The sequence below is a fragment of the Brachionichthys hirsutus genome, chromosome 1 (assembly GCF_040956055.1).
Source record: "Brachionichthys hirsutus isolate HB-005 chromosome 1, CSIRO-AGI_Bhir_v1, whole genome shotgun sequence".
Taxonomy (NCBI): domain Eukaryota; kingdom Metazoa; phylum Chordata; class Actinopteri; order Lophiiformes; family Brachionichthyidae; genus Brachionichthys; species Brachionichthys hirsutus.
The window spans coordinates 11,748,315-11,772,390 of record NC_090897.1 but is presented as its reverse complement, the minus strand read 5'-3'; the positions used below and the strand labels follow the sequence as shown (position 1 = coordinate 11,772,390).

At 44.2% G+C, this 24,076-nt stretch overlaps 2 protein-coding genes across 2 annotated transcripts; one reads left to right on the top strand and one right to left on the bottom strand.

Moving 5' to 3' along the window:
* Window positions 1-1,456: 1,456 nt before the first annotated feature.
* Window positions 1,457-11,994, bottom strand: tmod2 (tropomodulin 2). The gene is made up of 10 exons (XM_068741696.1): window positions 11,928-11,994; window positions 7,921-8,143; window positions 7,135-7,291; window positions 3,329-3,451; window positions 3,096-3,170; window positions 2,882-3,012; window positions 2,646-2,753; window positions 2,417-2,560; window positions 1,986-2,130; window positions 1,457-1,488 (listed from the first exon to the last, which is right to left on the bottom strand). The coding sequence occupies exons 2-10, from the start codon at window positions 8,044-8,046 to the stop codon at window positions 1,457-1,459; spliced, it is 1,041 nt and encodes a 346-aa protein (XP_068597797.1). The 5' UTR covers window positions 8,047-8,143; window positions 11,928-11,994.
* A 794-nt stretch (window positions 11,995-12,788) lies between these two features.
* On the top strand, window positions 12,789-19,612 carry leo1 (LEO1 homolog, Paf1/RNA polymerase II complex component). Its single transcript, XM_068739062.1, has 14 exons — window positions 12,789-12,846; window positions 13,749-13,906; window positions 14,074-14,360; window positions 14,890-15,095; window positions 15,280-15,384; window positions 15,488-15,585; window positions 16,274-16,422; window positions 16,535-16,619; window positions 16,749-16,843; window positions 16,930-17,064; window positions 17,674-17,809; window positions 18,221-18,416; window positions 18,523-18,620; window positions 19,364-19,612. Exons 1-14 carry the CDS (start codon window positions 12,789-12,791, stop codon window positions 19,493-19,495), a joined length of 1,938 nt encoding a protein of 645 aa, XP_068595163.1. The 3' UTR covers window positions 19,496-19,612.
* Window positions 19,613-24,076: the final 4,464 nt, after the last annotated feature.

Below are 24,076 nucleotides of genomic sequence, written 5' to 3'. Positions count from 1 at the left end.
TAGCTTCACTTGGGTTTAGACAGTATCGGTGAGATGGGCGCGCACGGAGTCGCAGATCGCAGGAGCCGAGTTGCTGCAGGCCTTCTTCTTGCTTCCTCCTCTTCCTCCATTGACTCTAATGCTGGATTCTCTCGCCGATGCTCTATTCCCGACAGCCTTGAGTTGAAACTCCGCTTCATCAGCACGCCATAATACTATGGTGAAGGACAGCACCGGTACGTATCACTCCGCCAGGTTCCTGACCGACGGAACGCTCCGACAGTCCATCCAGCGGCGCGGCTTCGTCGCTTCCCAAAGTCGTACTAAAACATTCGGACTGATTTTTGAGCGCCGTGCGCCACACAAAAGGCGCACGGTCAAGTTTTGGGAAAATTTAGGGATTTTAGGTGCGCCTTATGGTCGTGAAAATACGGGTAGCTAGAAATGGCCAGCAGAGAGTAAAATGCAACAAACTGCTAAGGCATGACTTCAAACGTTGGAATCATTGTTGTGAAACATCAGACAAACGCTCAGATTTATATTGCGAGGAAGCCGACAAAGCGAAAGCCTGAATAACCAGTAAGATACTTGAAGTTCTGTGGCGTGTTCATCTTTGGCATGACTGCAGACGTCTACAACATGACATGTAAGAGTAGGTGGAAGCCTAACATTAATATCCTGCTCCTTTCTCCAAAATATTCTTTACCTGAAACTTAAAAAAAACAAAAGAAAACGATCAGAATTTAAGCGTGACGCAGAATTTAAACAAAACCTTAAGTTGGAATAAAAGTTCATATAAAACATCAGTAATTACAGTTTTAAATCCACATAAGGGTGTGAGCCAGCTAAACCAGCTGGCTTTCACAAGGCAACCACCAGTGAACCACCAGGGAGACGGAGGGTGAATGAATGCATCGTGACCTTTGTTACTTACCGTCACTTGCGTTATCTTGCTAGTTTGAGAGTTTGCATGCTAGCTGCAATGACTAGATTATAAACAATCCCTGTGCTAACCTCATCAAGCCTTCTGGTTCAATACAGGAAGTTCACCGAGCAGCAAAGCCCTGATCAGGGTGGAGGATACAGGAGATTCTCAGTGTTAGCTGTCGCTTTTACAAAGCTGTTATTTCCGTTTTGAATTTTTAGAAGGTTATAATATAAAATGGAAAGCACAAATAAGGGGAATAAGGCTAAAAAAAAAAGGAGAAAATGAAATGAAATAGCTAAAAACTAATCAGATTTACACCTTCAAAAACAACAACGTCATAATAAACACAGGCATGAACATGGGAGCGGGTGATTCCAGTTATTTCCCTTCTTCTCAGATGCATGTTCCGTTTGAGAGTGCCTTGCCTCACAGTTTGGCACAAGACTAAGTTTTCCACACAATGAGATGAGAGCAGGGCATTGGCTGAAACGATTCCAAACAGTGAGATGAAAGTACGGGATTGGCTGGGAGACGTTTGGGGCGCCGCCCTTACGGATTCCCTTCCACTCGCCTCCTGCGGACTGGAGAAAGCAAAATTACGCTGTGCCAAAAGCACGACTATTCACCCAAGATAAGTGTGACCGAGTGCAAACATGCGACAGCCTTCAACCTAGTTTTGTTAGTTGATCCTGAAAACAGCGGAGTCATCGCGAGCTGCGTGCTCAAAGCGTAGACCCATTTCAAAAGCGTGTGCGGCGTGATCAGAAAGAAGCGGCGTCACGCCGTGTCAATGTGCATACCGTTAATGCATTCAGACACTGACACACCCGTAGACACACCCATGCACCACACCTGTGCTAGCGCGACCCTGACAGGACAAGGCGCTAAAAGAGAGGAGAGGTCATCACTGTGGGCGGAAGTCTCAGTGGAAATAAAACAGCAGAGGAATGACTGAGATACTGGAGCCGCCATGATTCACTGTCCCAAACAGAACGACGCCAGCTGGAAGGGAAAGGCTCAAGTGATGGGGAAGAAACGTGTGTGTGTGTGTGTGTGTGTGTGTGCGCGTGTGTCATACCTAGGTCGTTGTTCTTGGTGATGGCTGCAGCAGCTCTGGACCGAGGTCCTTGCTGGGCAAAGTGGTAGCCGAACTTCACTATGCTGTGGTTCAGCTCCAACATTTTAGCGATCTCCATCTCTACATTTGTGCCCAGCTGCTGCCTCTGGAACACGGAAGGCACAGAGGTCAAGACCCGGCTGCCAGATTCACCTCATCCAGCTTCAGAGCAGACTCAGGCTGCAAACACAGCTAACATGGTTTGACCTTCCCACGACGGGGAAACTCTCAACCGCTCTTTCATTTATTCAATCAGGCGATCCGGTTGCATTGGTCAGTGGTGCAAAGCGTAACCTGCGTACAATCGAGGGCTCGATGAAACCACCTGGTTTCAAAGTGGAAACGGACAATACTAACACGCATGTTTTGTGTTTCTGCCAGACATCTGGTACCTGGTTGTCTATTTTGATCTCCGACAGCGTGTCGTTGTCTCGCAACGCATCGACCAACGCCTGCACTCCCGCCCCGGTGACGAAGTTGGACTCCAGGTTCAAACTTTGCAACGCCTTGTTCTCCCGCAACATTTCGCTGAAGGCCTGGGAGGAATGAAGAGCGAAGAAGATGTGAGGACATTAAGCTGGACGTAGGCCACTCAAAGGTCTACAGGCCACACCCTCTCACCACGGCAACCGGGTCGTTACTCCGTGTCGCTGCCATGCTGAACTTCTTCACGTGCGTGTTCTTCTCCATGGCTTTGGCGATGTCCTTCAGCGTGGGAATGGCGATGTTCTGGGGGGGGGGGGGGGGGGACACACCACAGAGAACTATACAGCCGTGTAGAAACTAAGTTATTAATTCCGGTATATCAATTCCGGTATGAGAGGATAACTTCTACTAAATTATACACACTTGTGTACCTTGATGTTGTTGAGATTGACCTCCGTCAGGGAGCCGTCGTTGCTTCTTATCCTCTGAAGGGTTTCCTCAACATTCGTGGGATTGGGAGGCTCGTCGAACACTGGGTTCATCTTTTCCCCTTTGACCACATCTGGGAAAACGCAGGCAGACATCAAAGACATGATCCTTTTTGGATCTTTAGATTAAAATATTTCATTTGGCGATGATACTTACTGCTGTATCCGTCTGTGCTTCCAGTCCCGTCATAAGTCTGACCGCTGCTGACCAGTGTGTGAACGCCCAGGATCGCTGCAAACAAGCGCAAAACCACAGAGAAGAGACTCTTTGGATTCATAACTAGTAAAGGACAGAGCTTTGAGGAAGATGGCCAGAGTGAAAGGCGCTTTACACACAAGTTTAGCTTCGACACGAGTCTGGCTTCAGTCAAGACTTTCACCTGCTCTTACCTGCGAGATCGCACAGCTCTGTATCTGTGGCGCTGGAAAGGGCTTCCTCCAGCTCTGGGTCCAGGGTTGTGACTTCCTCCTGTTGTGTTTGTATTGGTTTTTGCTTTGGAATAAATACTTTCCCTGTGGAGACAGAAAGGGGAGCGGCAATGAGGTCGGGTCCTAGTATACAGCCCGATACCGCTGAGTCAGCGTTAGCGAGTCACAGATCCAGTGACTGGATGAGCACACACACGCTCGTTTCTCCAGAGTCACAACACATTTTGTTTGAACATGAAATGACCATTGCTCCGTTGTGCTCTTCAGCTCACAGCTTTATTCCTTAAATCCATTACATTTTTATGCGTAAGGAACTCTGCACCGATGATATCGTAGCGTTTTTGTTCATCAGTCGCACAATCTTAACTAAATGTCAGTAATGAGAAGTTTGTTCCTTATCCGACCACGACGGTATTTTATCTGACAAAGTGGAACGGTCCGTACAACACGAATATCTGGACCTCCTGCCGTTTTATACGGCATTCCCCAGTCCAGCCGTGACGGTCTTAGAACTATGGTATTTCCATGGTAACCTATCTGAGGCAAGAAACGGAAAGAGCACAGGAAGTTATGGAAGAATGACTGCAGTCTAATCTAAAGTGCGCCGCTGGGCAGCAGAAACTTGAGCTGCCCCCCCCCCTCTTGAGTTAGGCCAGCCAGTCAAATCTTTCACATGGTCCCCATTAGGGGGGGGGGGGGGGGGGGGGGCTCTGTAACTTCCTGAGAGCCATCGAACAGCAAATACAGTTGGAAGGCCGCACAAAAATAGTTCAGGAAGAAATCAAAGCAATCACGTAATCGAGAACAAAGACATAAAAGCTTTGGAAAGGACAGCTGCTGAGATCCATTTCTAAATGATCTGAAAGGGACTAGTTTACAGTAGAACAAAGGACAAGGTACTTAGTTCTAGTACTACTACTGTACTTTCGGCTTGTCCCGTGAGGCGTCTCCACAGCAAATCAACTTTCTCCACTTAACCTCATCGTCCTCCCAACACCGGCTCTCCGAGTGCTTTTCTAGTTTAACCTTTAAATAATCTAATCAGTGCATACAGGCACAGATCAAACAGATCTAATGATCACAGGATAATGCTATTTCTACATGTGCACTCGCTTTCAGCTCCTCCCATTAGGAAAGCAATCATATGTATAAAAGCTACATCATATGAGGGTAACACGACTAAAGTTAAACGACTTCTACAGAGGGCCGGCTCACTCATGGTAGTTCCACTACAGCCGCACATTACCGAGACGCTGATGGCTAAGGAGACAAAAGGAGGACTGGATGGACCGGAAGGTGCTCTGGACCAACTGTTAACACCATAAAATGGGATGTGGCGTTACTTCCAGAGAGATATCTCAACTCCTAAAGCCACAGAAGATCAACTAACTTCACTACATATTATCTCTGCTCATGTCAAACTATACTCAAGATTGTTATAAACTTTACATTTTGGTGCTTTAGCTCCACAGACATTCGGCACAGGGGGCGCAGTGGTTAGTGCCGTGCCTCACAGGAAGAAGGTTCCGGGTTTGAATCCCATCTGTGCAGAGATTGCATTACACATTTACTCGGACAAATTTTAACTAGCCCAACTAGCCCACACTGAGCTTGCATTTGTTATTGTGGAAAATATGATCACACGACACACCTTTTGCAGAGAAAATACACATCATGAACCATCGAACCTCATTATGGAACGGAACGGCACAATGCTGACGATGAAGGATGGACAGAAGTGAACAATCAAAATAAAATAAAAAAGATTTGAACCAATACTTTACATCAAACTGAGATTATTTAGTCTGAAACTAAATGCTATTGAGGAGAAAGACTCGTAACAACAGGCGCTACCAGCAGGGGGTGAATCTAACAAGAGAAAGAGAATTAGCAACATTCCACAGAACCACCGTGATGTGATGACTGGAGTTTTCCATGTTGTCATAGGGTACACACACACACACACACTCACACACACACACACGCACAGTATAATTTGTAACAGGCGAGGGTTGGGTCAGAGGGAAGATGTCAGTCCGATATTTACTTTGCAGTGAGGGAGTAGCATCCAATTCCCTCGAGACCCCGATGAAAGAATTTCCTCTCAAGACAATACCCAGTAAAGTTCTCTCCTCGCTTTAACGCTCCGTTCTGTCACATCTCCCTTTTCCCTCTTTTAAGGAGCGCTAAAGGAAGCCACACACACACCTTAAAATCTGTTTGGAGAAGTTCTAAAGATCAGTTTTCACAGAAATATGAATCCATTTACTGTCAGAACTTCATTTTATTTTCCCACCACAAACAACATTGCGTTATAAAAACTTAAACGTCATACAACCTAAAGAATGAGCAAAGAATAAAGCGTGCGTGTTGTTCAGCGTGCAACTAATTCAATTCTCAATTAAAATACGAAAAGTAAAAACGGTAACAAGTAATCACCTGAATAATTCTATACACACAAATATTCCAGCACAAGCAAACAACACTGATTGCCTTGTCGGCCATTATTATGCAAACAGGGCTGATTATTATCGGTCTCTGATACGCCGACACCGCAACCAACAGCCTGACATGATAGAGACCGGGCAGGCCTACCAAACTAAATCGGACTGAACTGCACCGGACGGGACTGACGGCTCCATCGAGGCGAGACAGCGCCTCCAATGTGGTGCAGACGTTCACGTGTGAGATCAGGCTTCTCTGATACGCGTGAAAAACAACGCAGGAAGTAGCTCCTTCTAGCAACATCAAGATAGCACACCGACTCCCGCTGAAATTATTCTGACTTAAATCATCTGTAAATCTGCAGAACACGGATTGGATTTCTATTTTGAAGCATTCTGTGTTTAACAGTGGCGTCGGTGCTTCAGAAACCGAAGCTCTAAAAAAAAGATAGCGCCACCTCGTCATCTAAATAAACACACGGTGAGTTAATCCTTAACGGTGTCTTTTGCTTTAAGACACACCTTCCCTCGCTGCTGCATGTTGCGTAAGAGCAGACATGCATTAATAATACCTGCCAACTCGGTGGAACAGCAGTAACTAGAAAACGACAATCAGAGATTGCAGACCCTCGCCTCCAATAGACTATTGGATCATGTGAGACAGTAAACAGGGCTTCCGGATCAGAGGGGCCAAACCTGCTCTAGCTTGCTGCTCCGGAACGTACTACAAGACTCCTTCTGGACTATTTTTCCCATCATGCCATTCGTGTCCCTCCCTCTTAAAGTGGCAGTTTACAGCACAGGCACAATTCCAGATGTAAAAATAATTCTAGAATCTGGATCCAGATCCGGATCAACGCCATTCTCGGGGAGGACCGAGCCACGGACAGAACCTTGCTTGTGTAAAAATTTCAAGTCGATTGGGTTACTAGTTTTTGAGTTATGCGCTCGGACACACAAACAAACAGACAAACGCACCCAATTGCAATACCCTCGTCTCCTCTTCGGCGAGGGTAATTACAGCACGCGTTTCTGAACGGTGGACGCAGCGCCGATTGCTCCGTTCTACTGATGTCACAGAGCAGACGTGCTACACTGCATAGCACGGAATCACAGCCATCCCAGAATCCCTTCCATCGTTTGTCTTTCCTTCATTTCACCTTTGCAGTTTGTAAAGCAATTTGCGACCGATGAAGACTTGCCGCTGATCGACACAACGCCGTCCAGCACGCACAGCACTCGTGTTTCACCTTCAAGCCACAAGATAAATATTCAAGTTGGAGTGTCTCTCCGTTGAGAGGCAGGAAGTAGACGAACACTTACCCTTTCTCTCTCCAGTGAAGGGCACTATATCCTCTCTGTCCTTGTACTCAATGGCCTCCTTCTCCAGGTATTTGAGGAGGCCCTCCCTGTTGAACGTTCCCGTTTCTCTCTTCTCCGTCTGGTCCTTCTGACGCAAGCCTGCTGGGAGGAGAGCATTCTGTGGGACGAAGAAAAGCAGGCGCGTAAGAGACGACACCCTGCGAAGAGCTCAAAACACCCACCATAGAGCTACAGAAAATGCTGACGGCTCAGTCGCTAAAGGAAATACGTCCTCGTCTCTACGTCATGTACTTTACACGCACCGTGTCGAGAATCGGTCAAACATGCTGTGGATGAACAGCTGGAGAAACGTGAATGGATGTAGAGAAAGCTCTGCCAGCCTGTGTCTGGTTATTTTTGTCGGCACACCTAATTCGTACTTTTAACGACACACGATCAAAATATTTCCACCATTGTTGTTGCTGCTTCCTGCACGTCACCATAGAGCGACTGGATTTAGATGGTGTCCACATAAAAGCCTCCGCGTCTGGGTGGAGGGCTGCTTCTCTATACTCGCTGCTCACTAATGATTCCACATTCACTTAAGTCCGCAGCTCGGCCGGTGACTGGGAGGAACGAATACAAGAGTGCAAAGAACACACGAAAATATGGGCTGAAAAAAAAAATAATACAGCTGCAAATATTTGTGGAAATTTCCTACAAGGCATTAAGTCTTGTTATTTTTAAACCGGCCATTTTTCTCAATAAAGAGCCTTGGAGCTCCTCCAGGTTTCATCGAGTCCTGACCTCTGGGTCCATCTCCTCGAGTGCCATCTCCAGCTGCTTCAGCTCCTCCGTCGACAGATTGTTGAGGATTTCTTCTTCGTCAATATCCTTGTACTTGCCGAGGTCCTTTTTGTACGACAGTGCCATGGCGCCGGCTGTAGCTCGCTTAACAACACCGACCGACGCAGCAAACAGCCACACTGTTGCTTGTAAGGCTCGCCGCTCCAGACGAGGGGAAAGTCACCTGGAGACAAACGAGCACACAAAAAAAAAATACACAAGTTCATCCATGAGGAGCGAGTAAAACCGTTTTCAGCTGACTAACAGAGTCATGCGATTGCGTCATCGTATCCCCGTGCAACAACAGGAAGATGCTTCTCAAGTTCAGAGAGATCATCCGACCATTCCAGTGAGGTCCGAGGGGTTCTATCGGAACTACAGGAACGTAAAAAATAATAATAATATTCTGAAGGATATGAAAATAGAGGCCGAGTCGCGTGTGCAGCAAACAACGGAGAGATTTACATGGCGTTGTTGCCGTTCTCTGTTGAACAAAGTCTGCTGCTCATGCTGTTCAGTTCTTCCTCTCCACAATCCAGGCGCCGTCTCTAATTCTTCATCCCATCTCCTCCATTAAACCCCAATAAGTAGACACTCAGCTCTGAAATGATTCTGATTTGCACGCCCGAGTCCCCCAGCAGTCGAAGCTGGGCCCAAATGTCAGCACGAGGGGCTTTAATCAAACCGTTTGAATAAAAACATCTCTGCAATAACATTCATAATCTGTAATATTTATGTGCTGTAGTTCAAACAGTCCCTGGGAAGCAGAACAGTGCAGTCTAATGCACGTAATGCTTCTACAGGCAATTACTCCAGAGGATGAGCATCAGCCATTGAAGCCGTATTAAAGCTCAGCTAATTGGCTAGATAAGTAATGTCGAATACAAACAAGGATTCAATCACGGCTCCTGTTTGAGGCAATACAATTATGTGAATGAAACATAAAATGTACAAGGCTTACTGAATAAAATAAAAAAATAGGAAACATGGGAAGTAAAAAATAAATAAACCGAGTTGATGTGTATTTTTTAACAGATCTTTGAATCCATGAATGGATTTCAATGTTAAAAGGTCATATTTCTTTCCTGACCTCTTTCTGAATCAGATCTAATGATAATATTCTTATCAGCCACTTTATGATTTTGGTGAGTAAATTTAATGCATATTTTATAAGATATGATTTTTTTGAAAAAGCCTCCGTTATAAGTAAATGGTACAATTCGGATTTTATTGTATCCAGACAGATCCGGATCGCTCTCAAAATTTCATGAAATCTAAGTTAGACCAAGACCCATCTTCAGATTTATTTTCATCAAGATTTTGGGTAACCCTGCTAACAATCAGACGCCTTCAAGAACACAAGCCCCTCGGCGGCGGTAATCGTGTGTCCACAGCAGAAATTCTGTTCTGTAATCATGAGGCAACAGTTCTGTAATTTGTTTCATGATGTCATTCCAGGCAGTTCATCACATGCTTTTGGAGGCCGAGTCTAATTAATTTTTCACATTCAACTCCAAGATGTCCACACGCACGAACAACACATGCGGGTATTTTCTGTTATAAAGACTTTTAAGCCCCACAGGCAGGTTTCCAGAATCCGAAAATGAAGGCTTTGATGTATTCAGCCAAAAATCCTCATGTCAAGGTCACGCTTTTGTTTAAATCCCACACTAGTCAAATAATCGCTGGTCCATGAGAGCATGTTGAAACATTAGTCTTGATTTATGCATTTCTTGGTCCATGTTCTGCTTACCCAGACTAATTATAACGTGCGCAGGAGGCAACAACAAACTTACACACTCCTGGACCGGATTTGTAAAAACCAGAAACGCCCGCTTAGGATCCGTGTTACAGGATATACAGGGATAAGAGTGGAAACGGGTGGGCTCAAGCTGAGGCAGAGACACTGAGAGGATCCATTAGCCCAATCTGATTGATTCCCTTCTTCTCCTCCTCTCTGTTAATCCTTCAAGACAACAGATGGCTCTGAGCCAATAATACTGCAAACCTATTTACACGCTACACGCACTTTACACTTTCCTGGGCATACCCCGTGCTCTCGGGCTACCGTTGGGTGCATAAATACATCCCCGAGGACAGGACAAGGACACAGCCACAAGGATTATGATTTACACGAGGCTATAAAATGAAATGTAATGAAAAACATTGCAATATATTTAAAATAGATGCCAGAATGTGTCTCCACTCAAGAGGTGAGGGCTCATCTACAGTCAAATAACAAGAGTACTTGTGCCATTAAGAATATACAATAGCAGACGCAGTCTTATCTTAGATCACAAAGAAATTAAAGAATAGCAACTTGTAACTAAGACATGAACAGAAAGCTCTGGTAGCTACTACATCAATGAAGTGCACCGCCTGCAAAAAGCCTATAGATAGAACGGCCTAGATTTGCTACCCATGGGACGAGTCCGCACTTCCTCCTCCCACCTACTCTTCAACAATTTTACTCTCCACCCTTTTGTTACGCTGTTTGCAATGATCCTTTTTTTGAGTTTTGCTTCCTAAGGAATGGCGACTGTCAAAGATACGCGTTCTTTGGACACAGCTTGATATGGTTCACACCCCAATGTTTGGTAAATGTGAGCAAAGTGGCATAAAAGTCACGGATACAACTGTGCTTAAAAATGTAAAAGAACAGCCAAATCAAAGTGGTCCGCCATGAGCTGCAGATCATTAGTGCCCTATGGAGAATGTGTGAAATTGCTTCTCCGCATCTCTTTTGAGGAGACGAGCGTAGACCATATCCCATTATGTACAGATACATGTACCGTATGGACATATATGCATCCACCGCCTGGGACACAGAATGAAAATGCTGCTGTGAAAAGGATTAACATGTTTAAATATAGTTATGGTAAAAAAAAAAAAAGAAAAGTATCTGTGTATAACAATCTGTGTGTAAGAAAAAGAAAACAATCAGTTTGTATGTTGTTCAATCACGCACTCAAACACACCTTTAAAACACAGCGATTCATTTCTAATGTCTGCATAAATGATGGAGATTAGAACTCAGTCAGGATTTATTCTGCAGTCAAAGGTGTGCAGGCTAAAAAAAAAATCCATCTGAGGAGCCTGTTTTTCTGCAATGCTGAACTGGAAAAGGTTACTCTGTAGGCAGTATTGCCAAAGAAATGCCATGTGATCAGTATTATTACACTATTAATAACTTATTCACAGCTCAAGCAAGTCAAGCAGAGCGCACCCCATTTCCCTGTGCAGCCACGCTCGAGGCGTGGGGACCCCACCCTTCAGTCAGAAGCATCAGCGCTGGGACCGACGCTTTAGCTGTTTGCGTGTTAAACTGGTCCCGTCTAATCTACAACACTGGCGTGAGTCACAGCAGCTAAAACGCGTCCTTCAAAACACTGAACTCTTGTCTGCGTCCAGCATGCCAAACAAGAACCGGTAACTTTACCCTCATATATGCCAGGAATGCTAATAGGTAACGCTATTTGGCCGTGATATAAAGTTATATGCATTTTTTTTTTTTTTTACTTTTAATGCATACTATTACGCGGTTTAACTTTACTAAGCTCCCAGGATGATACTTTCATCCATTCCTTCTGGACTTCACGGGCTAACGAATCTGCGTTAGCTAACTCACTCTTGACATGTTTATGATTATCACGCTGACAAGACAACAAACAATATTTATCCTCACCTTAGCGAACGAGGCCGAACACTAACGAACAAATAGTTAAAGCCGATAAGACGACGCCAACTTTGGTAGTTCAGTAATATTTGGGAGGCAGGCTGCTCGCCACATCGCCTCACAGCCCAATGACATACAGCAGGTAGCATGCTAGCCCTTACAGCTGACTCAATGTGCTAGCTTTTGAGCTAAGTCAGACAGTATTCAAGTAGCATTGTGAATAAAAAGGCGCAGGTGGTTTGTTCCGTGAAACGGCCGACTGGTTCACAATAAATACAAGAGCTTTCCTTACCTGAGACTACTGACAGGACCCCAAGAAGCACCAGCCTTCCCAGCTAATGCAAAGTCTTCAATGCCTAATTTCTCACTCAAGCCAAGGGCGGTAACACAAGAAGGGGGAGCCAGTTTCTTTGGCTGAGTGACGTCTGATTGCACCAATAGACGAGGAGTCTCCCAAGTGTGAACCAATGGTATCAATAAGCCCGCCCTTTTTATGTACGCAGAAGAATCACTTAGATATGAGGAAAATAAAATACAAAACAATACAATACAATAAAATAAAATAGAATTGGCGGATAGGATGTTGGTATGAGTATATCAAGAAAATAAATCTATTGTTGCTGTAATGTGAGTATTGCTGTAATATTCGAAATGGAAGTCATTCTTTCATTTTATTAACCGCCTAATCCGACATCCGGGTCACTCACTCAAAACTACGGACAATTTAGCATAACTAATCCACCTAAATTAGTTTTAATTTTATTAAGACTTTTAAATTATGCTTTACATTTGTATATATATATATACAGTATATTTCGTCGTACTCCATATCCCCTCACTGTGGTTGTTAATGCTCACTACACCAACACGCTCGACTCAGTTTTAACCCGGAAACAAAACTGTTCAATAAACGCTGGTAAATCCTACTACGGCGAAGAAAAGACCCACCCTCTACTTACTGCCTGTGATATGATTGGCTCTGTTGGTTTGGTCAATACTTGAGATGTGATGATTGGCTTAGATCCTTGGTCGTGTTACCTAGTAGACCAATCATAGTTAGAGTAAGGCGGGTCATGGCTCGCCATAGTAGGAGCCGTAACTTTGAAGGCCGACGATCATTTCCTGCAGGTCACGTTGCTACTATTTGGAAGAAATGGCGGACATGGATGAATTATTCGGTAGTGATGGAGACAGCGACAATGACCAGCGAGGTAAAAGCTTGTTTTTTTGGAACACTAGTTATTTTTGCGTTAACGTTGTTTTTGACTTATTATGGAACGCGCAAATAAAATTAGTCTGGCCGGGCAGTGATCAGAAAATTGGAACATGGACGGTACTTTACACAGTAATGCCCGGTAACCCGAAATCAGAATGTTTTTCTGGAACACTTTCTGATTCTACAAACTACTGCAACTTCCATCTATTCTTCATTCCATATTAAGATTTATTTGTTGCATAGATACCAGTTAGTTCAGGATGAACCGGCTCAGGTTCATGAGTTAATACTAGCTGATCTGAAATCATTGTAAAGATTGCATTCGGGCAAGTTGTGATGCAGCAGAATTATAAATGAGTAAATTGCGGTTTTCGATGTTATCTGTTTGCAATTCCAAGGTCTACATGTGAAATTTAACTCGCAGCTAAATGGTCCACAATGAAAATAGAATAATCCGTAGCAGTCCGTCTGTGTAATTTACTTTACTTGTGTACTATAACTCCAAAATGTTTTATTGTTTAAAACTCCTAGACTGACTGATTAGCCCTTTAAATCCCGTTGTCTTCCTCTTATCAAAGTGTAACAGGGAAAATGCTTTTACGTTATTTCACAATTTGATCCCTTAAATTGACGAAACATTCATTTATGCAAGATTCTGATGGTTAGGATAATTCTAATGCAATGATTTGCACACGTGGCACATTAAGGAATAGACGTCAGAGGGTTGAATGTCACCCACTCATCCTATAAACTGTCCTTTAAAGGATAATTGTTTCGAGGAGAGAACGCTGTTTGTATCGCCAAGAGAAAATTAACTGTACCATCAAGATAATGCGTCACCTAATGAACAACATGAACCTGCTGGTTGAAAAATAATTCTGCTGTATTGTTTATCAGAATCCGGATCTGGCTCTGGTTCAGAGTCAGAGCAGGAAAGACCACGATCTGCCAGCAATGCCTCAGGCAGCGCCAGTGAGCGAGAACGGGATGATGACGAGGATGAAGAAGAAGAAGAAGAAGACGCTCAGGAGCCAGGGAAGCCCAGTATGAATAAGGTTTGTGCTTTTCTTTGTCTCATAAGAAACGGCGTGAATATAAATATTGCAGATCCAGATCAAATCGCTCTTATTTAATTGCATCTTAGTTTAGACTCTGCATCTACGTTTAGTTGACGATGTTCAACGTTGATAAACTCGCCCCCTTTTTTTCCCACCTTTAATAGGAATTGTTCGGAGATGACAGTGATGATGAACAACGCAGTCAACGCAGCGGCAGTGACAACCGCTCTGATCGATCGGGAGACCAGTCGGATGCCAGCGTGCGCTCAGATCAGGGGGACAATGACCTCTCTGATGCAGAGCAGCACAGCGGCTCAGAGCAAGGCCGTCAAGAAGAGGATGACGATGAGGAAGAGGGCCACAGGTCAGACGGAGGGAGCCCGGCCGGTAGCGGGATGTCGGGAGCGGTGAGCCCTCACTCTGGCGGAGGCAGTGTCCCCTCAGACAGAAGGTACGTCCACAGGAGATAACGCCGGAGGCCTCTTGATCTTGATGTGGAGTTTGAGATTTCTGGTGTTACTCTGACATGCCATCGTACTACTGTGATGTTCTGCTTTCACATTACATTGGCTTCCCCCTCCAGAGCTGCCCTGATGTTCAAAACTCTGCTTTAAATATTTTCACACATTTTTCATTTAAGCAGTGCCTTTATGAAAGAAAGCGTAGTATTTCTTACACATACGGTTAGGAAAGCATTCATTAACAAAAAAATTATAGATATCTTCAGTCTATTTGTTGTAAAAATGTCATTACTCTGATAATTTCAGAGAAGCAGTAGAGCCCCTCTATTAATTTGATTCATAAGTTAAAATTATTTACTGATCTTGTGTTCAATTATTTACTGTTTCAACACTGACCACAAAATGATTCATCTTGCATCTTGGGAGACAGAAAAACACATGAAAATGACCCGTAGTGTTATTTTGATACGTCTGTGTTCAAAGGACCAGACTTGAATATCTCTTTTTTCTTTAAACCAGTCCACACAGTGATGCTGGGACGCCGCCCTCGGGACAAGGCACCCCTCGCTCCGACGGAGAAGCTTCTGGCAGGGAGAACCAATCAGATGATGAGAATTGGGATAGAGGAGGGGCTAAGAGTGACCAGTCAGAGGAGGAGAAGCATCATTACTCTGATGAGGAAAGGGAGAACTCTGATGAAGAGTTGGAAAGAAACAGGAAGTCAGGTATTGTATTGACGCATTACATTTATGTGCACATTTTATCATGATTTAATCTCAGATTAATTAGATTAGATTTCTTTTTTTGCTTTCAATAATGGTAATTCCTGCATCTTGTGTCTCCGGTTTGGGCTTTTGCGTGATGTGGAAAGGATGCTGTCTTATCAACTGTTGAATGTTTATTTTCCAGAGTCTCCAAAGGGCAGCGACAGTGAAGACGATTTCCTCAGAATGAAGACAAAGCTGCAAGCTGCCTCTGATTCAGACTCGGACAGCGACATTGGAACAAAGAAAAGTAAGCAGCCATGTGATCTCTGCAGTAAACTTTACCATGTCGCGTCCCGGGAGCGACGTTCTTGCGTACTTTAACACTGGCTGTCCTCCATACTGTTCGACAGCAAAGACGGCGGCGGCAGCAGACGACTTGTTTGGAGAGGCTGATGATATCTCATCAGACAGCGATGCAGAGAAGCCCCCGACACCAGGACAACCGCTGGTATCTGTCTGGCGTCTCACTCACTGGCCTCTTTAATTAATTGTGCTCAGTTCTTTCTCGCAAGAGATCCCAAATTAATCTTCTCTGGGCTGATCCTTGTTGCCGTGGGTCACTGAAAGATACACGACCTTTTCAAGGCGAGGCGTTTGTTTGTCTGTCTGTAAGCAAGATAACTCAAAAGGTTACAGATGGATCTTCAGGAAATTTTCAGGAAATGTTGGGAATGTTTCCGGGAACAGATGATTACATTTTGTCGATGATCCAGAAGAGATCCTGGATTCTGGATCACCTTGAAATTTTCGTTAACATTGCAGTCAATGGAGCTTCAAAATTTGTTCCTCAATATCTCGGTTAATTATCGACCAATGTTCATGGAATTTGACACAGTCATGTAGGGTGGGGGCCTCTATCTCACCACCAAATATCATCCGGATCGGATCCAGAATATGTAATTTTAACATTGAAAACCTAATTTTACGGATTCAAAAATCGACTCCGATTCACTTTTACTTTTCATGGTTGGTGTATAAAGACACCAAGAACAATTTCTGACCTTTTGATGATGATCCAGATCACCATGTGGGCAGTGTAAACCCAATTAGGAGGGGAATGAGCTGCTCGGCGGAGGTCTGCGCTCTGAGCGCTTTTCTAGTTTTGTTTTTAATGGATGTTTTCTGTGTCTGCCCAGGATACAGAGGATGGGATGGAGGGGGAACACGCAGAAGAAGAACACGCACCAGAAACTCGCATTGAAGTCGAGATCCCCAAAGTCAGCACCGATCTGGGTTCTGACCTTTATTTTGTCAAGTTGCCCAACTTCCTGTCTGTGGAGCCCAGGTCGGTACTTTAGCGCATTAATGCTAACTGTACATTTTATTAGAGTATCAAGAAAATATCCGGTAAGATAAAGATAAAATAATTTAGATTTTCATTTACGCTCCCTCCGTAGACCATTTGATCCTCAATACTATGAAGATGAATTTGAGGATGAAGAAATGTTGGATGAGGAGGGACGGACCAGGCTCAAGCTGAAGGTATGCAGCCGACCTCTCGCACGTGAGCGTGTTTGCAGGTGTCTGTGTAGATTGCGAAGGAAATAAATTGACCATACGCCCACTAATTCTCGTGAATACACTTTCTGAGTTAACGATTCCATCCCACAGGTGGAAAACACAATTCGGTGGCGAGCCAAGCGAGACGAGGAGGGGAACGAAACGCGCGAGAGCAATGCCCGTGTCGTCAAATGGTCTGACGGCAGGTGTGTGTCGTGTGTCGGGCTGCATGTTCAGGTCGTTGCTGTGAACAGGACGTCCTCTGTTTTGAAATTCCTTTATGTTGCCGCAGCATGTCCCTCCACCTGGGGAACGAAGTGTTTGATGTTTACAAGGCTCCTCTCCAGGGAGACCACAACCACCTTTTCATCCGGCAGGGCACCGGACTGCAAGGACAGGCTGTGTTTAAAACCAAACTCACCTTCAGGTAATGATGGAACAGGCTTCTATTAAGATCTGAGTCCTGCATAAGAGTTGGGTCGTTGATTATATTTATTAGCTCCTGACTGCTTCTTATTCCAAACAACAACAATGGCGGCCTTCATTTCGAGCTCCATTCAGAAATGCAGAAATCTCTATGCTCTGTGCTGAAAGTCCCTAGATCACCTCATGCAAGCAGCCCAAGTTTCTCCCAATAAGACGTGTGTAAGCCTCTTACCCCCCCCCAAAAAAAGTCCAGCTGGATGTTCTGTCTCCTCGGATGACACCGGTCTCGCAGGTACCAGACAAAGCTGCTCTGATACAGAACAGCCCTCCAGGCTCCCAGAGAGGACAGCTTTGCTCTGGTTGGATATTGTTAACAGAACAATGTTTTGATTGGGATTAGAGCCGAAGCTGCATAGGGAACACATGGTTTGGATTTTCTTTTCTTTTTTTAAATAGGAGCTTTGGACAACTCTATAAAACATCCAAGGAAAGGTGGGTGAAGAGCTCAGCTCAGTTTGTCTATTATTGCTCAAACTCTCTTAATCTGTGAGGTAATGATTTTATATTTGGGAAACACGCACCTCACCCTCGCAATCTTCTGTATTTCCAGGCCCCACTCCACAGACAGCGCCACCCACAGGAAGATGACCCTGTCTTTGGCTGACCGCTGCTCCAAGACGCAGAAGATCAGAATCCTACCCATGGCCGGACGAGACCCTGAGTCGCATCGCAATGAAATGATTAAGGTGACACGCCATCGTGCGCTGTATTTGCCTTCCTGTGCTGACTGAACAGGCTTGGGTTACCACAAGGACAGTTTGCTGACAAACATCACGCCCAATTACGGGAAGAACTAACCTGACATGCTTGCATAGTGGGGGTCACGCGGAGGCCAGTGCGCGTCTGGTTCGTGTATCAACTGTCAACCCAGACGAGCACTGCTGACGTCATGCCTTGTAATTCTGCTGAGCTCAGCACTCCCCCCTAGCGGCGCTCAAGTCAATTCCCGGATAAGACGCCAGCCTCATCACACGGCCCACACGAAAGACAAACAAACACTCGCACCTCCAGACAATTTTGCGGTCACCAATTCACCTAAGCTGCAAAACATAATGCCAATCCTTCCTATGAAAGCCCACCGGTTTCTCTCCTGGCAGAAAGAGGAGGAGCGTTTGCGAGCCTCCATCCGCAGAGAGTCCCAGCAGAGGAGGATGAGGGAGAAACAACACCAGAGAGGCCTGAGCAGCGGTTACCTGGATCCAGACCGCTACGACGAAGAGGAGGAGGGCGAGGAATCCATCAGTCTGGCAGCTATCAAGTACAAATACAAGGGAGGAGGAGGTGGCTTGAGAGGTGAGGGCAAATAGCTATATTTCCTGAAGTCATTTTTGAATGGGGTTAGACACTTTTTATAAAGTCGCTGAGTCCTAATTAACTTATTTATCTACACCCAACACAGAAGAGAGGGCGCGGATCTACTCATCAGATAGCGATGAAGGCTCAGATGACGACAAAGCCCAGAGGCTCATGAAGGCCAAGAAGCTCGACAGTGATGAGGTAGGTGTAGTATCCTGCTGGACAGACAGGGGGTGCTGTGGTGCAGCATGCCATGGGGGAATGGAAAGACGTCGCCCTCGTGTGTAGAAACGAGATGGTCATTTTAAAGATCCTCCCTTTAATTCAGATCAGACTGCAGGTTCAGCCACAGTCATGGCAGCAGAAACGTGTGATGCGAAAAGCTGACGGGACGCTGTAGCGTCCGCTGGAGTGATGAAGATGATGAATTTAACTTCCTTTTTTTTTGTTTTATATATACATTGATTGATTTTGTTTAGTTAATTTGAACTTGAGGGGAGGATTTTTATATAAGCCCATTCGGCTTCTTTTCCTCTCCTGCACTATTATTTGCCTTTGTAATGTTTTGTTTGTTTATTATTGTGCATATGAATAAAATGAAATGAATATATTTATTAGATAGAATGTTAGAGTACAAGTACAGTCACACAGTAGCATGTATTACAGTACAAGTACAGTCAAACATCCTGTCTAAGAGGAGCATTTCAAAAAAGCCCTTGTGGTCTTGTTTCCGTTGAAAGTCCTTCGTACATAAATCATCGACATTTAACAATACAAATAAAACTAATATTAGATTACTAACTTGATGCAAAATAACAATACATTAAAAATAAATTACTCCACAGATGCAAAATTACAATAAATTAAAAAGACACATAGTATGTACAACGGCTGGCCGCTGACTTCATGTCAGAGTGTCATCTCTGCTCTGTTGTTCTGTGCAGGAGGGCGAGGGATCCGGGAAGAGGAAGGCAGAAGACGACGAAGAAATACCCACCAAAAAAGCCAAGAAATATGTGATCAGCGATGAAGAGGAGGAGGAGGAGGAGGAGGAGGAGGAAGAAGATGATGAATAATTGTTATAGAATTCCACTGTATTATCAGCCCGCATTGTGTATCAACAGCCATATTTTGTTTTTGTAGATTTTCTTAAGATGTGTGTGGGGGGGGGGGGTGATGAGCCTGTTTGTGTGTGATTGCTTATGTACAGCAGAGGTGAAAAATAAATGGTTGTTTTATGTAACTAAAGCTTCCCAAGGCTACTTCATCATTTTTTACACTATGATCCACAAGCACAAGTCACGTAGCGAGATTATGAAACGCTCTTTAATCCGAGAGGCCAATGAGACGAGGGCAACGGGTACATGTGAGTTTAAAGGGACCAACGGCCCTCACTCCTTTACTCGCATGTCGCAGCACCGAGCAATGTGTTGCTAGTACACAAGTTCAGGCAGAGGGTAAATGGACTTCCACTGTAAGTTCAACTAAACCCACCTGACAGAGGAGGGCATTATGGGATGTTAACCAAAAGGAGCTGTAGAGATAAAGCCTGGAGGAAAGGCATAACCGGAAATAATAAAGAACCAAGTTGACCATGTCCATTACCTGGTCCATTCTCCACCTCATGCAGCAATATTTAATTCAGGAATGACTGATTGACTGGTGTTTCCACCTGAATGAGTATTCATAATAAAAGCTACCATGACAAAAGTGAATTATGTTAATTCAGCCAATCACAATGGGTGTGTTTTATATTCCAAAATCAGGTAAATGATTTTGCTGTAGCAAAGTTTGGGATTCCAAAGTTTACTAGTAGAGTACAAAGCAAGCTCTACGATACGATTTTGAAATAATAATAAAAAAACGTACGCACTGGAGAGCCGTCGGAAATGCCAAAGAAGCATTTGGGCTCATTTGGGTAAGTCAGCATTCAGCTGCCAGAGAGCAAGTTGGGTTCTAGACGTGATCCCTTTGGAGCCACAGAGTGAGAGGGGAATGCAGAGAACAACAGGCCCGGCTATTGATTCAGGTTCATCAGCCAGAATGACGCACACTGTCACATAATCCCTTTCTCTGCACACACACACACACACACACACACACACACACACACACTGAAGCCTTCAGCTGGGTTCCCAGGAATAGATAACAACCCTTGAATCCTACCGCTGCCCTAGTCTTGTCCAGAGGGAACTGGTTATAGCCACCCATAATACAACGCTGGGTGATAAACCAATAGATAAAGCAGCAGCAGTGGGCTGTTTGTGCTGCACACACACACACACACGCACACACGCACACACACTGCTGTGTCACAGTTTGCTGTTAAGAACTGATGAGCTGTGCTGACTTGGGCCGGGTGTGAGAGGTTCTGTCAGGACAGCGGCTTTGATGGCATTTAGTGGTTTCAGCCTGCAATTAGGTACTCGGGAGAAAGTGCAGAGAGAAGTTGTTCGGCTGGAATGAGTTTGTTTGCGTAATTAAAGTAGTCAATGCTGACGGCAAGTTGTACCCAGCAACCTTGTTTTTTGCTGCCATTTACTCAGAGCAGGCCTGTGTGTGTGTGTGTGTGTGTGTGTGCGTGCAGATGCTTGAACATGGTTGTTACACTGCCCATAGCAGTGAGTAGAAGCGGTGCTTCCTCAGCATTGCACCTGCTGCTGTGCTGTGTGTGTTTTACCTGAAAGAAATGAGGTGTCATCAGTGGTGGTATGCTGCGTTATCTTTGACTGCAGTGGTTATATAAACCCAGTTCTACAGAGTAAGGAGGAGCCCATGTGCACCGGCTGGCTGAGGATGAGGTGGAGGGGGGGGGGGGGGGCTGCAGCATTTCATTGTGCTAGTTTGTGTTCTCCTTTTCCGCTTCATCTTGCATCTCTCTGTCACTTTCTTCCCAGCCCCCCTGTCCTCCGTCCTCCGCTCTGAACCGGCTCTCCGTTCCCGTAACGAAAAAGCTCAGACAGCAGAGGAAGAGGATCATGTGAAACGCTGTTTTCTTATTTCTTCCTGTGGCCTTGCAGCCAAACAAACTGACATGGCAGAGTAAGAGTTTCTAGGCAAAAATCATTGAGGGCTATTTTGGCCACCGTTGTGCTGATTAAACCAGGAAGGGGCTCAGTGTCTGGGTCAGTGTCGGGCCAGGGCCTTCCTTATGTAAGTAAACAGGTGTGTTTAACATCTCCGTCTGCACCTGCTTTACACTGTCAAATGAAAGCAAATAACTGACTTTACATAAAGTAAATTGCTAATTTGAAATCGTTAAACAACATAAAATCAATCTCACCTACTTACTTGCTTGTTGAGCTTCATTTATTCCTTTTTTTAATCTTTCATTATTCTTTTTTGGACTCATGAGAAGATCACCCCTGAACACAAAACTACGGATTATCATTGTTTGCTTTATTGGATTAAAATGGTTTTTTTAATGTCAATCTATGAAAGAGAGTCAGTGGAGTGGAAATCATTGCTGTGAAATATGCTGGTATTTTTCCATTAAACATTTACCCCAGTAGACCTCTGTGCACATTGACTGGATTCTGAGTTCTTGTCCTTTCCTGCTTCCCAGTGTGTCTCTGGCCCCTGTGGTGCTTATATAAGAGCCTAATAAATAAAAGAGAAACACAATACTCTACTCTCACCATGGGATCCACAAACACTCACACATGACCCTGGCCCAGAAACTGCAGGGAGGGACTTAGCAGGAACATTTTTCCCTGACGCAAAAGCAGGTGTGCATTATTCACGTTTGCATCAACACGACTCTAACAATGGTGTTTCTCTTTTCTTTTTCTGGCTTGGGTCAGACTGTTCTGTTGAAGGACTCAGGCTTACGGTAATCTGGAAACAACTCGTTCCTTCAACTGTGAGCTGCTCTGCTCACAGATTACTTGTATTATTGTTGTTGTTGTTATCATCGAGCTTTTTCACAAAGAGATGGTAAACAAGAAAGGTGGCAATCTGCAGCACAGTCACACACTTCTATCTCATTCAACACTGTCTGTCTGTCTCTGTCTGTCTGTCTGACTGTCTGACTGACCGACTGACCTGATGTTATGCGTCAAACTGGTACCGGAACTAATAAATAAATGTAGTTACAGACTTTGTCCACTCGTATTATTTGTTCCTTACAGTAAGGGAGTGTCTTTGAGTTCTGGTCAATTCAATTTAGTCATTTCATTCATTTTTTCTTTACTTTAAAGCTCTCAGATGATTTTATTTCAACAACCCGAGGCATGGTAAGGGGAATTTAGCAATATTTAATTATCTGATATAAATTTGTGTAGCAGAGCTATTTAATAATAATAATAATAATAATAATAAATAATATAAAATAAAATATTGTTTTTCCTGTTTTCACTTCTCATCATTTCTCAGATCCATCTTGTGATCACGTGGACAAGATCAGACCTTTAGTTTGGGAACTATTCTACTAAGCTAAACTTTATGTAAAGGACTTTAATACTTTTTTTTAAATAGTTAATTATGGAACAATTATGGTTAGACTATCATGAATATTCTAGCAATGTCATATATGATCTGTCATTTTTTTCTACCACGGAGGAGATGTTTTGTTTGTTTGTGTGTTTGTTTGTTTGTAGGATTCCACAAAGATTAGTGGGAGGATGGGTCCTTTGAGCTAATCTTGCTAGATGTGCTTGATTTTTGTTAGGGTTGTTGTTGTCTCCTTATTTATGTAAAAACTATGTACTTTTGATAATTAATGTGTGTTTGTGTTATTATACTTCAATGCTGTAACGTTTAGCAATGTTTAACGTAGGGACACCACAGATCATCAGGTTTGTTCAGCCCCCTTTAGGAAATGCATCGGTTACTGTTCTGGAAAGAGAATTATTGTCTGTCTGGAAGTAATATCTGTTAAATGCCTGGGGAATCAGTTTTGCTCTAAAGGTCAGATAGTGTCAAATCACAGATACTCGCTACAGGTTTTCTGTAACGTAACAAATTCACCTAATTTACATGTTTTTGGTGGTGGGAGGACGCCGGAGAACCCGGAGAGAACCCACGCAGACACGGGGAGAACATGCAAACTCCTCACAGAAAGGCTCCAAGTTGGATTTGAAGATTTTGAACCTGTGACCGTCTTGCTGTGAGCCTACAGCACTACCCACTGCACCACCGTGCTGCCTAGAAATGTTTTTATATGTATAATTTAATATGCAGTTTCTGTTGCAGAATTATTGCAGTAACATACATAGAGATGTTGATGTCAAATCAATGCTGAACACACCAGAAATGAAGTAAAAACCTATGACAACACGCATAATATAACAGCTTTGCTTTGGTAATGCACTTGATGCTGCATTGCAAACATGGTCTCCGTTCCTTTGGAACAACAATTTGTTGTCTGCAGTTGTAGAAAAAAAATAAAGAATAAAAATCACCTTGCGGCAGATTGCTGAGAGTACTGCAGAGAAGAGAGGTGTGTTTTTTTGCTGAAGCAAAAACCTTTTTACTGCTTAGAACAGGGCGAGCAGGAATTATGAATGAGTGTGTGTGTGTGTGTGTGTGTTTGGAAACCTTCCACTCATTCCTGTCTGTAGTTTTCATTAAGAGTCCCACAGTTGCTTTCAACATAGATTACCTCTTTCCCCGGCCCTTCCCCTTTGCCCCCCTCCCTCGCCAAGAAGTTCCGCTGT

What these genes read in the sequence shown, in the direction of transcription:
- leo1 (XM_068739062.1), top strand. Translation starts at nt 12,789, where the DNA reads ATGGCGGACATGGATGAATTATTCGGTAGTGATGGAGACAGCGACAAT. An exon ending in GGACCAGGCTCAAGCTGAAG is followed by an intron (nt 16,620 to 16,748) that starts GTATGCAGCCGA and finishes TCCATCCCACAG; the next exon opens with GTGGAAAACACAATTCGGTG. An exon ending in GTCAAATGGTCTGACGGCAG is followed by an intron (nt 16,844 to 16,929) that starts GTGTGTGTCGTG and finishes ATGTTGCCGCAG; the next exon opens with CATGTCCCTCCACCTGGGGA.
- tmod2 (XM_068741696.1), bottom strand. Translation starts at nt 8,046, where the DNA reads ATGGCACTGTCGTACAAAAAGGACCTCGGCAAGTACAAGGATATTGAC. An exon ending in TCGAGGAGATGGACCCAGAG is followed by an intron (nt 7,292 to 7,920) that starts GTCAGGACTCGA and finishes TTCGTCCCACAG; the next exon opens with AATGCTCTCCTCCCAGCAGG. An exon ending in CACCAAGAACAACGACCTAG is followed by an intron (nt 1,489 to 1,985) that starts GTATGACACACG and finishes TGCTTTCTCCAG; the next exon opens with TCCGCAGGAGGCGAGTGGAA.